Here is a 13,446-nt window from a genome sequence, read left to right on the forward strand (position 1 = left end):
GAACAAAGTGGTACAGATAATAAATTGTGGAGAGTCAAGCAAAGCCTGACTGAGGAGGTAGCATTTTAATAACTGGATATTAATTCATTTGTTCATTCATTCATAAATTCATTCATTCACCAAATATTTATTGGGCCCTTATTATGTGCCAGGCACAGTGTTGGACTCTGAGGATACAAAGATGAAGAAAAATTCCCTGTACTCAAGGAGCTCAGCCTGGAGGAGATACATATATACACAGTTTCAAAACAATGTAATATAAGTTGTATTAGAGGAATGTAAAGCTTGCTATGGGAACAGAGAGAAAGGAATAACTAACTCCGTTTGTTAATTTGAAGAAAAGGTAGAAGTTTACCAAGTGGATAAAGATTGGGTGGGGGGGTGGCATTTCAAGCAGAGAGACTAGACCTCTGACTGTGCCAGCCCAATGCTCATTTGTTTGACTGAGCTGGAGCACCTAATTCCTGTGTCACTCTGACTAACCCTTAATCACATTCCTGGTGTGGTCCTCTTTATACGTGGATGCCTTGTCTCCCCAGAGGCATTATGTGTCATTTAGGATAAGAGCTTTGTCTTGTCACTCTTAGCACCCTCATTCTCATAGTGTTTTATGCATAGTAATTTTTTATAGATCCACTGAAAGGACAGCTGAGACATTGTCATCGACACTCTCAAGAACCTGCTGCCCAGGTCTTCTGTCACATGTCCCCCTTCAAGGGCCTGAGACCTCTTGTGTAGATGAAGGACTAACATGGAATGAGCACACAAGAGCTCCCTCTGTGGTCCATCTCCTTAGACTAATCCTTTTTGCTATTGCAAAATCTTGTGATCAGCCATGTTAAAAGGCAAAGGGACCATCTTAGAAATGTGCCCTGTAGGGGCTTCCCTGGTGGTGCAGTGGTTGAGAATCCGCCTGCCAATGCAGGAGACACGGGTTCGTGCCCTGGTCCGGGAAGATCCCACATGCCGCGGAGCGACTAAGCCCGTGAGCCATGGCCGCTGAGCCTGTGCGTCCGGAGCCTGTGCTCCGCAACGGGAGAGGCCACAACAGTGAGAGGCCCGCATACCGCAAAAAAAAAAAAAAAAAAAAAAAGAAATGTGCCCTGTGTTCATAGCTAGGTAGATACTGTCAACACTAAACATCATTTTTAAATTACAGTCAGTTGACTTGAAGTACAATAAAGCAGATTACACTCCATAATCAGTTTTTGCCTTCAAAGTGGAATCTGAGGTTTCCCAGAGAAGGAATTCTACCTCAAGATTCTAACAGAAATTCTGCCTGAGTTTCCAGCCTGCTGGCTTGCCCTACCAATTTCAGACTCAAGATCACAACATCAAGTCTTACCTGATTTTATAGCCTGCTGGCCTACCCTACAGATTTCAAACTTGCCAGCCCCTACTTTGTGTGTGCCAGTTCCTTAAAATAAATCTCTATACATATGCAAAAAATAAAGATTAATATAATTTCTATTCCAAACACAGACTGATTCAGGTCAAGGAAATTAAGAGATTCAATAAAACTTCTGCTTCACAACCTTCTCTGAAAATTAGAGATAGATATTGGGGAGATAATTGACTGAGGACAGCAACAAGGGAAGCCCCAAATAGGATACAGGTTTTTCTCCTGTTTCAGAAAGACAGAACTCAGTTCAAGAGGGCTTCATTGCTTTTTTAGTGTATATGTCACTTCATGAGGTCTTGCTATGGAGCATCCTACAGCTGACAGACTTTCAAGGTGGTCTCCTCCTACTTTCCAGGAGCACAGGATTGCTCATGGGGGCCGCGGGCTCTTTCCTCAGTGCCAGCAGAGCACCCGTTGTTTAATAATAGTGGGATGGAGCCCTGATAGAGTCAGGGCTACAGTGGTTGTGACAGTAATAACTGTAAACCCACTGTTCTTGGATTTCAGGAAGGCTACCCAGAAATGGAGATTGTCTGGCTGATGATCAAGTCCTGGAATATTGGAGTATTTATGTACGGCAGCAGCAAGTATATGTCTAGTGAAAAATGGTGTGGCCTGGCACTGCATTTCCTTGACCACCTTGGCTCCCTTAAGAGAAGCTATGAAACTCAGGTGAGGAGGGAGAGGGCTACGGGTGGATGGCATGACTCAGGGACAGAGAGGTTCTACATAGCTCTCATTAAGGACACAACCCTACCTTCCTTGGCTAGGAAAGGATCTTGACCATTGTTCCTCTCAGTGGTTCCACAGAAGTGCAAGAGTTATGGGACTATAAACAGTAATTTTTTATAGTGAAAACCAGGAAGAATGGTGAACAAGGCAAATTTAGGAATAGTAAATGGAATCTAAGTAAGAAGAATGCCAAGAGTGAGTTCTGGAAAGATGCATCCCCGTCAATGCCAGTGCACATAGGGAAGGACCAGCCTCTGTGCAAACAATGACTGTTTAAAAAGACATTTTCTTCAGGAACTATTTTGAGTAGCAGACTTCTGGCCCCTTAGCTAACCAGGAGAGGCTTGATAGAGAAAAAGTTTTTGTATCAAATAAGAGCAAAGGATCTTTTTTTTTTAAGTACTTCCTCCCTTCTGCCTATCTCTAGTGAACAGACCTAGTGTCATGGGATCCCTATTCCCCAGGTGAGTACTGTATGTTCTTCCCAGAGTGGTGCCTCAGGTCTCAGAAGGTAAAGGTTGGACTCTCATGCCATCACCATGGGTCTGGGGAGATTTCCCACATTTCCTTTCATCTCAAGAAATCTATTTGCTGTTCTCTTTCCCAGATGCATATTCTGTACAGTGAGCTTGTGGAAACATTAGATAAAAAAAAAAGGCCCACTTGTTAATGAAGAGTGAGAACTGCAGGAACAGAGCAAGCTGACAGTGACTTGAAGATATGTGGTCCTGAGATGTTGAATATTTAAATTCTTACCAAACTTACTCTTGAGTTTTTGTTTCTGTTTCTCCTACCCTGTTTTCATGTTGTTAAATGACATTTTCTAAAATAAAAGCATTTTGACTTTTACTGCTGTGACCAGCTAATTTCTGGGGGACAAATGATTTTCTTCCAAAGTGCTAAGGAGCTATGGAACATTATATATATAATATATATATTTATATTTATATATATATTATATATATAATATATATGTATAATATATATTATATATATTATATATATATATTTGTTTATATACATATATACATATATATATACACACAGAAATAGCCCATGTGAGAGCAAGATGATTCATGCCCCATGTGAACAAAAGGGGATGTTCATCCCAGTCCCACACAGGTTGCATTTTATTCGAGAAGTGCTCAAATTTGCAATACCTGAAGATAACAGAGAACCATAGACTCTTCATCGGAAGGACCTTATTGGTCTTTGGGCCCAGCATTGATCAGATTTCATGAAATCTGTGACATCCTTGAGACTTGGTTGTGCAGTCTGTATCACAGAACATAGCCTGTGACGAACTCCCGAGACAACGCAATCTGCCTTTCTTTTTGCTAATTGGTAAAATACCCTTCCTCATACTGAACAGAAATTTGTCTCCCTGTAACAAGTTTGCTTCCTCTGTTCCCCATCCTCCTGACTTTTTTGTCTTCCGGTTAAACATCCTCAGACCCCCTCAGCTGTTCCTCACATGATGTAGTCACCTCACCTTTCCCAGCGCCAAGGCCCATGTTTCAGTGAGGTCTGACCCACACAGAGTTCAGCAGCCTCATTCTGGCTAGACTTGCGTTAGTGTACCGTAAGATTACAGTGGCTTTTTTTCCCCAGTTGGTTTGTATTAACATTTTTTAACTTTTGATTTTGAAATAGTTTCATACTTACAGAAAAGGTGCAAATTGCCACATATCCTTTACCCAGATTCCCCATTTGTTAACATTTTACCACATTGCCTTATCATTCTCTCTTTGTGTGTTTATTTCTGAACCATTTGAGATTAATTTACAGACTTCTTGCTCCATTACCCCTTAATGCTGCATTGTGTATTTCCTAAAAGCAAGGATACTATTCTCCTAAGTCAGGGGTCCCCAACCCCCAGGCCGTGGACCACAACTGGTCCACAGCCTGTTAGGAGCCGGGCTGCACAGCAGGAGGTGAGCAGTGGCTGAGCGATGGAAGTTTCCTCTGCCGCTCCCCATCGCTTGCATTCCCCACCCACGGCCCCCCACCGCCATCCGTGCAACAATTGTCTTCCACGAAACCAGTCCCTGGTGCCAAAAAGGTGGGGACCGCTGTCCTAAATGACCACAGTAAAACCATCAAAATTAGAAAATTAATGATACAAGTCTACCATCTAATCCACAAGTTCCATTCCAATTTCATTGTCCTAATAAAGTCCTTCATAAGTTCAGGATCATAAGTTGCATTTAGATGTCATGTCTCTTTCATCTCCTGCAAATGGAAACAGTTTCTCAGTCTTTCCTGATCTTTCATGACCTTGACATTTTTTAGGAGTACCGGCCAGTTACTTTGTAACATGAACCTCAACTTCTTTGTGTCTGGTGTTTCCTAATGATTAATTTATGCATTTTTGTTAGGCACACCACAGAAGAGATGTGTTCTTCTCAGTGCATCATACCAACAGACAGACAATGTCAGTTTGTCCCACTGATGGTTAAAGTTAAGACGGTGTCTACCATATTAGTAATTCATAAGTAATTAGGAAGTATTTTGTGGAAGACACCTTGAGACCAAATATCCTGTTCCTCACTGAACTCCCACTCACTAGTTTTAGCATCCATTGATGACTCTTGCTGGAATCCCTTTTTACTGTGATGGTTGCTAAATGTTGATTTTTAAATTTCCATCATTCCGTCTTCATTTATTAGTTGGCGTTTGTTAGGGAGAGCATTTTCTTCTCCCCTACTTATTTATTCATACTTTAAAAATATGTTTTAGTACAGACTAATGGATTCCTATCTTATTCAATGAGTTATAATCCACTATTACCACTATTTTGCTCCTCAAAGCTGGCTCCTATGTCTTTTTGACATGTCCCCATCATTCTTTGAACACTCCCTTACTTTGTGACATGGTAAGATGTTCCACACTCATCTTGTACTTTCCCTGCTCCTGCACTGGAATCAGTTATTTTTCCAAGGAGCCCTCATTCCTTTTAATGGAGAATGGTAGTATCCAAGATCTGGGTGCTAGGTGTACTCATTATTACTGGGGTGCCATTGTTTCTAGAGCCTCTCAGTGGACAGGGTTAGGAAATAAATGTGTGGATGTGTATATACCTATACGTGCATATATGTATACATAAAACCGAGTTCACACTGATACCTCCATTTTCAATCCAACACCAGAGGGTTCATTCTAGCCTTCCTCCCTTTCCATATTTGCAACTATCTCTTCCAACATTGAGAAATCTGGCTCCTATTAACCTCAAATATTCACTTATTTGCTCAATCATCTCCTTGCTTGAGAATAATCTCCTAGTCATGCCTCAGTCCTGACCCCACCATCCTGACCATGAGGGCCGCCCCTTCAGCCAAGAAGCCCTGGCAAACACTGGCCAAGTCATCAGCCGAGCTTCCAGACCAGGGAGTGAGGAAGCTGAGTCCCTTGCTGAGCCCCCACCAAGGGGAAGGCCAAGGAACCACATTCCATTCAAGCAGGCATTTCATATTGTTGACTCATGGGACTTATTGTTTACTCTGCCCTGCTTTCACCTTGGTGTTTTTCCTATTTAGTTTTGAGAAGTCAGATCAAGGGTCAGTTCCTCAGAGAAACCTTCCTCCACCAGGTCAGGTTCTCTTGTCATGTGCTCTCTTAGTGCTCTGTTTTATTTTTCATAGTTTATAAACATATATTTCCTTGTGGACTGATTTGAGTAACATCTGTCTCCCTCAATAGTCTTTAAGCTGCAGAAGGGCAGATAGTATGTTTCCTCACCACTGTATATACCAGTGTCAAGCACAGTGCCTGGCACTTTCAACAAATATTGGTTAAAAGAATGAATGAAAACTTCGAAGTCTTCTTTTCATATATCCTGCTATTAACTGATGTCTCAGCTTTTACTTCTAGTCTAAGTGCATTTATCACTATTAAGTTGTTCTCGCCATTTGTTCTTTTTGGATACAGTGTCTATCTTTATCCCACTCAGACCCACATTATCTGCATATTTGATCAGCGTGCCATCTAATGTCTTTATCCAAATAGGTAATAAGACGTACTGAATAGGGGAGGGCTGAGACAAAGCTTGGTGACAGGCCTTGCAGTCCTACCCACAAGTTCATGCATTCATGCAACAAACAAACACTTTCTGAGCACTTTCTACTATGTACTGGGCACGGTTATAGGTACTGGGGATAAAGTCATGAGCAAAATAGAGGACGAAGTCTCTCCTTTGAGGAGCTTACATCCGAGTGGGTGTGTCAGATAATAAATTAGTATATAAATAAACTTTGTTCTTTTAACTAGCAGACTTTGGGATGATCATTCACCCATTCCATAATTGTACTATCTACATTTTCCCAACTTTTTCACAAGGAAAAAGTCACACATGAGTGATTTTGTCAATGCCTTGCTAGGATCCTGATACACTGAGTCTACAATGTTCCCCTGCTTTTACCCACTTATATATACTCACCTCATTTCAGAAAAGAAAATGAGCTTAGTCTATCTTGTGCTATTCTTAGGTAAAGTGTTTTATAAATTCTTTGTTACCACTAGTTCCCTTCCAGGTCTCATGCAAACCATCCTGTCCTATAACGTATAGAAATTTGCCTGGGATTAAGAGGAAATCTTTCTAAAGCTTGTGAAACCTATCATCCTCCCTTTAAAAAGGAGCATATGTCCTTCTCTGTAGGCTTCCAGCATCTTTCTCATTCCCCATGGTTACAAACACCAGTGCAGTGACCTCATCAACAGGTTCTCTCAACATCATGAAATACAATTTGTCTGGGCCAGGAGACTCAAAATCATTTAAAGCACCCTGATGCTTTCTTACAATTCTTGTATTTACTGTGATCCTCAGGTCCCTCTTACCAATGTCTGCTTGACCCTTTCCAGTCTAATGGACACAGTTTGTATGGCGGAGAAGACCAGAGCAAAGGAGGAATTAAAGAGGTCCTCTTTATCTTTGTTGTCTGGCAGCATTACACCATTTCATTTTTCATTTTATACCCTGTGGTACTATTGGAATTATTTTTATATGTGCTTATATTACATTTATAATTTTAAAAACATTTCTTTTTAAAAAAATTATATTTTATTTATTTTTATTTTTGGCTGCATTGGGTCTTTGTTGCTGTGTGCGGGCTTTCTCTAGTTGTGGCGAGTGGGGGCTACTCTTCATTGCGGTGCATGGACTTATTGTGGCAACTTCTGTTGTGGAGCATGGGCTCTAGGTGCACGGGCTTCAGTAGTTGCAGCACGCGGGCTTCAGTAGTTGTGGCTTATGGACTATGGAGAGCAGGCTCAGTAGTTGTGGCGCACGGACTTAGTTGCTCCATGGCATGTGGGATCTTCCTGGGCCAGGGCTCGAACCCGTGTCCCCTGCATTGGCAGGCGGATTCTTAACCTCTGCGCCACCAGGGAAGTCCTTAAAAACTAATTCTAATTAAAACGAAACATACTATCTCCCCCAACTTGCAGACTTTTTAAGCCCTCCTTGATCTGCTTCTTGGCATAAACAGAACTGAAAACAGCCTCTTTTTCTTACTCTTAGAATTAGCTCCTTTGGGGTCAGGCCTCCCTGATGTTATTGACAGCTCCGTGTTACTACTTTATATTCATCTGTGGTCAGATGCCCTCTCTCCACCTTTTTAATGTCTCATCATCAAAGAACTCCCTCATTTACATCACTTTCTTTCCACACTTTTACTTCTTCGTTAAAATACTTCACAATTATATGGTCAGAATTTAGTTTCTAAGAGCTTTTCAACCCTTTTGGGAGGGCAGTTAAATAGAAAGTGCAAGAAAACTAACAGTTGATGCACCCCTACTAAGAGCTGAGCCCTTCATGTGTGTCATCCCACCTAACTGTCGTCACAACCCCAGGAAGGAGGTGGTGTCATTCTATTGTTGCCACTCCTTCCTTCCTTCTTTCCTTCCTTTCTCCCTCCCTCCCCTGTCATTCCTATCGGAAACTGAGGCTCAGAGAGTTTACGTCTCTTTATCAAGGTCACACAGCAGGTAAATGGCAGAGCCATGATTTAAAGCTAGATCTATGGGACCCCTGCTCTTTCTTTGCCCTCATGATACCTTTCTTTTCTCTGAAACATCTGACTCCTGCTTTCTTAAATTCTAGGGCAAAATACCTTACTATGTCCAGCCTTACGCTCTCACAAGCCCTGAGCTAATATGGTTGCTCTTTTAAGTTTCCACTTCGCCAATCAGTTCTTTGTTATTGGTCAGAATTAGATCATGGAGAACGAACAGTTCTCTTGTGGATTTCTTTACTTTCTAAGGGCAATACTGTCAGCAAGACAAGTAAAAAATTTTGAAATGTTCTGCTTTTAAGCAAATGAAGCGGGAGAAGCCCTGGACAAAGTCCCTCGTTGCTGCTAGATCTTGCCCAATGCCATTTTTGTGATCTGCATCAGGAATACATCATCCATTTCTCCCATTTTGTAAAGTGCTGTGTGACATACTTACACTTTATTACTCCTGGTCCCTTCTCCTTTCAACTTCACCAAAACTCTGTAGAGGACTCTATCCTCACGTTTGTGGATATTTATGCACACAGCACAATACCACTTCCCATTCCCAAGGGCACCTTTCTTCTTTATAATGTGCTCCTCCTGATACCAAATTCCAGTTATAAGTTTCATTCCTCCAAGTCTTAATGATATCTCTTAGGTGATATTTACTTCCTTGAGTTAAAACTTCAAGTTTACCTCATAATCTTAGGTTGAACCATATGAAGTTGCCATTTTTGTAGGTCAAAACCATGGAATATTGGCAATTTCATGTGGTTCAACCCAATGCACGTGTTGTGTATTGATACAGAAACAGTTTAAGCTGTAAGGTCTATTTATGACTCTTCCCAGATGTATTCTCCTATGACTGAACAGGCACCTCTTCCAGTGCTGTTCTTGTTGTCATATCTGATATCATCCATAGTAATTGATTTTATAATATCATCAGGTCATTTTTCTCCTTTCCCCTCCATTTTCAATTTACAGTTCTCTCCTTCCTCCTCACAGAGACATCAGAAATACATCTACACGTGGAACTTCTTCTATAGAACACCCACCGAACGCTGGCAGAAGACCTCAGACCTCCCAAAAGGCAAGAAACTCCCCACATACCTGGGTAGGGCAAAAGAAAAAAGAATAAACAGAGACAAAGAATAGGGACGGGACCTACACCAGTGGGAGGGAGCCGTGAAGGAGGAAAGACTCCCACACACTAGAAGCCCGTTCGTGGGCGGAGACTGCGGGTGGAGGAGGGGGAAGCTCCGGAGCTGCGGAGGAGAGCACAGCCACAGGGTGCGGAGGGCAAAGCGGAGAGATTCCCACAGAGGATCGGTGCCGATCAGCACTCACCATCCCGAGAGGCTTGTCTGCTCACCCGCTGGGGCGGGCGGGGCCGGGAGCTGAGGCTCGGGCTTCAGTCGGATCCCAGGGAAAGGTCTGGATTTGGCAGAGTGAAAATAGCCTGAAGGTGTAGTGCGCCACGGCTGGCCGGGAGGGAGTCCGGTTGAAGTCTGGAGCTGCCGAAGAGGCAAGAGACCTTTTCTTCCCTCTTTGCTTCCTGGGCGCAAGGAGAGGGGATTAAGCACGCCGCTTAAAGGAGCCCCAGAAACGGGCGCGGAGCTGCTGAAGAGACAAGAGACTTTTTCTTGCCTCTTTGCTTCCTCGGGCGTGAGGTGAGGGGATTAAGAGCACCACATAAAGGAGCTCCAGAAACAGGCGCGAGCCACGGCCGTCGGCACAGACAGTAGAGACTGGTGTGGGACGCTAAGGTTGCTGCTGCCACCACCAAGAGGCCTGTGTGCGAGCACAGGTCACTCTCCACACCGGCCCTCCCAGGAGCCCGTGCAGCCCGCCACTGCCGGGGTCCCGGGATTCAGGGACAGCTTCCCCGGGAGAGCGCGCGGTGCACCTTGGGCCTGTGCAGCATCACGTCAGCCTCTGCCGCTGTGGACTTGCCCCGCACCCGTGCCACTCCCTCCCCCAAGCTTGAGTGAGCCGGAGCCCCCGAATCAACTGCTCCTTTAACCCCATCCTGTCTGAGCGAAGGGCAGACGCCGTCGGACGACCTACACGCAGAGGCGGGACCAAGTCCAAAGCTGAACCCCAGGAGCTGTGCGAACAGAGAGGAGAGGGGGAGGTCTCTCCCAGCAGCCTCAGAAGCGGCGGATTAAAGCTCCACAATCAACTTTAAGTGCCCTGAATCTGTGGAAAACCTGAATAGACAACGAATCATCCAAAGTTGAGGAGGTGGACTTTCGGAGCAAGATATACTATTATTTTCCCCTTTTTTTCTTTTTGTGAGTGTGTATGTGTGTGCTGCAGTGTGAGATTTTGTCTGTATAGCTTTGCTTTCACCATTTGTCCTAGGGTTAGACCAACCCCTTTTTCTGTTTTTTTAATAGAAACTTTTCTTCTTAATAATTATTTTTTATTTTAATAACTATACTTTATCCTACTTTATTTTGTCTTCTCCCTTTCTTTCTTCCTTTCTTCCTTCCTTTCTTCCCTCCTTCCCTCCTTTCTTCCTTCCTTCCTCCCTTCTTTCCTCCCTTCCTTCCTCCCTTCCTCTCTTCCTCCCTCCCTTTCTTGCTTTCTTCCTTCCTTCATTTCTTCCTTCCTTTCTTCCTTCCTTCCTTCCCTCCCTCCTTCCTTCCTTTTCTTTCATTTCTATTTTTTCTCCCTTTTATTTTGAGCCGTGTGGATTAAAGGCTCTTGGCGCCCCAGCCAGGCACCACGGCTGTGTCTCTGAGGTGGGAGAACCAACCTCAAGACACTAGTCCACAAGAGACCTCCCAGCTCCACGCAATATCAAACGGCGAAAATCTCCCAGAGATCTCCATCTCAACACCTAGACCCAGCTTCACTCAAGGACCAGCAACGAACAGTGCTGGACACCCTATCCCCAACAAAGAGCAAGACAGGTCTACAGCCCCATCCATTAGCAGAGAGGCTGCCTAAAATCATAATAAGGCTACCAACATCCCCAAACACACCACCAGACGTGGACCTGCCCACCAGAAAGACAAGATCCAGCCTCATCCACCAGAACAGAGGCACTAGTCCCCCCAACCAGGGAACCTAATCAACCCACTGAACCAACCTTAGCCACTGGGGACAACCACCAAAAACAACGGGAACTACGAACCTGCAGCGTGCAAAAAGGAGACCCCAAACACAGTAAGATAAGCAAAATGAGAAGACAGAAAAACACACAGCAGATGAAGGAGCAAGATAAAAACACACCAGACCTAACAAATGAAGAGGTAATAGGCAGTCTACCCGAAAAAGAATTCAGAATAATGATAGTAAAGATGATTCAAAATCTTGAAAATAGAATAGACAAATTGCAAGAAACAGTTAACAAGGACCTAGAAGAAATAAAGAGGAAGCAAGCAACGATGAGCAACACAATAAATGAAATGAAAAATACTCTAGATGGGATCAATAGCAGAATAACTGAGGCAGAAGAACGGATAAGTGACCTGGAAGATAAAATAGTGGAAATAACTACTGTAGAGCAGAAGAAAGAAATAAGAATGAAAAGAACTGAGGACAGTCTCAGAGACCTCTGGGACAACATTAAACGCACCAACATTCAAATTATAGGGGTCCCAGAAGAAGAAGAGAAAAAGAAAGGGACTGAGAAAATATTTGAAGAGATTATAGTTGAAAACTTCCCTGATATAGGAAAGGAAATAGTCAATCAAGTCCAGGAAGCACAGAGAGTCCCATACAGGATAAACCCAATGAGAAACACACCAAGACACATAATAATCAAACTGTCAAAAATTAAATACAAAGAAAACATATTAAAAGCAGCAAGGGAAAAACAACAAATAACACACAAGGGAATCCCCATAAGGTTAACATCTGATCTTTCAGCAGAAATTCTAGAAGCCAGAAGGGAGTGGCAGGACATATTTAAAGTGATGAAGGAAAAAAACCTACAACCAAGATTACTCTACCCAGCAAGAATCTCATTCAGATTTGATGGAGAAATTAAAACCTTTACAGACAAGCAAAAGCTGAGAGAGTTCAGCACCACCAAACCAGCTCTACAACAAATCCTAAAGGAACTTCTCTAGGCAAGAAACACAAGAGAAGGAAAAGACCTACAAGAACAACCCGAAACAATTAAGTAAATGGTAATAGGAACATACATATCCATAATTACCTTAAATGTAAATGGATTAAATGCTCCCACCAAAAGACACAGACTGGCTGAATGGATACAAAAACAAGACCCATATATATGTTGTCTACAAGACACCCACTTCAGACCTAGGGACACATACAGACTGAAAGTGAGGGGATGGAAAAAGATATTCCATGCAAATGGAAATCAAAAGAAAGCTGGAGTAGCAATTCTCATATCAGACAAAATAGACTTTAAAATAAAGACTATTACAAGAGACAAAGAAGGACACTACATAATGATCAAGGGATCGATCCATGAAGAAAATATAACAGTTGTAAATATTTATGCACCCAACATAGGAGCACCTCAATACAGAAGGCAAATACTAACAGCCTTAAAAGGGGAAATCGACAGTAACACAATCATAGTAGGGGACTTTAACACCCCACTTTCACCAATGGACAGATCATCCAAAATGAAAATAAATAAGGAAACACAAGCTTTAAATGATACATTACACAAGATGGACTTAATTGATATTTATAGGACATTGCATCCAAAAGCAACAGAATACACATTTTTCTCAAGTGCTCATGGAACATTCTCCAGGATCGATCATATATTGGGTCACAAATCTAGCCTTGGCAAATTTAAGAAAACTGAAATCGTATCAAGTATCTTTTTCGTCCACAAGGCTATGAGACTAGATATCAATTACACGAAAAGATCTGTAAAAAATACAAACACATGGAGGCTAAACAATACACTACTTAATAACAAAGTGATCACTGAAGAAATCAAAGAGGAAATCAAATGAAATCAAATGTCATTTGTAAAACAAATGACAATGGAGACACGACGACCCAAAACCTATGGGATACAGCAAAAGCAGTTCTAAGAGGCAAGTTTATAGCAATACAATCATACCTTAAGAAACAGGAAACATCTCGAATAAACAACCTAACTTTGCACTTAAAGCAATTAGAGAAAGAAGAACAAAAAAAACCCAAATTTGGCAGAAGGAAAGAAATCATAAAGATCAGATCAGAAATAAATGAAAAAGAAGTGAAGGAAACAATAGCAAAGATCAATAAAACTAAAAGCTGGTTCTTTGAGAAGATAAATAAAATTGATAAATCATTAGCCAGACTCATCAAGAATAAAAGGGAGAAGACTCAAATCAATAG

At 42.4% G+C, this 13,446-nt stretch overlaps 1 protein-coding gene across 1 annotated transcript in view; it reads left to right on the forward strand.

Annotated features, from left to right (window-relative positions):
- TEX11 (testis expressed 11) overlaps positions 1-2,917 on the forward strand; it is a 376,012-nt gene extending 373,095 nt beyond the window's left edge. Inside the window, exons 30-31 of the mRNA XM_059050388.2 lie at positions 1,910-2,074; positions 2,742-2,917. Coding sequence (XP_058906371.1) covers positions 1,910-2,074; positions 2,742-2,804 — 228 coding nt within the window. The 3' untranslated portion in view covers positions 2,805-2,917. The remainder of the gene's footprint in view (positions 1-1,909; positions 2,075-2,741) is intronic.
- The last annotated feature ends 10,529 nt before the right edge of the window (positions 2,918-13,446 follow it).

Source organism: Kogia breviceps, chromosome X (genome assembly GCF_026419965.1).
Source record: "Kogia breviceps isolate mKogBre1 chromosome X, mKogBre1 haplotype 1, whole genome shotgun sequence".
Lineage (NCBI taxonomy): Eukaryota > Metazoa > Chordata > Mammalia > Artiodactyla > Physeteridae > Kogia > Kogia breviceps.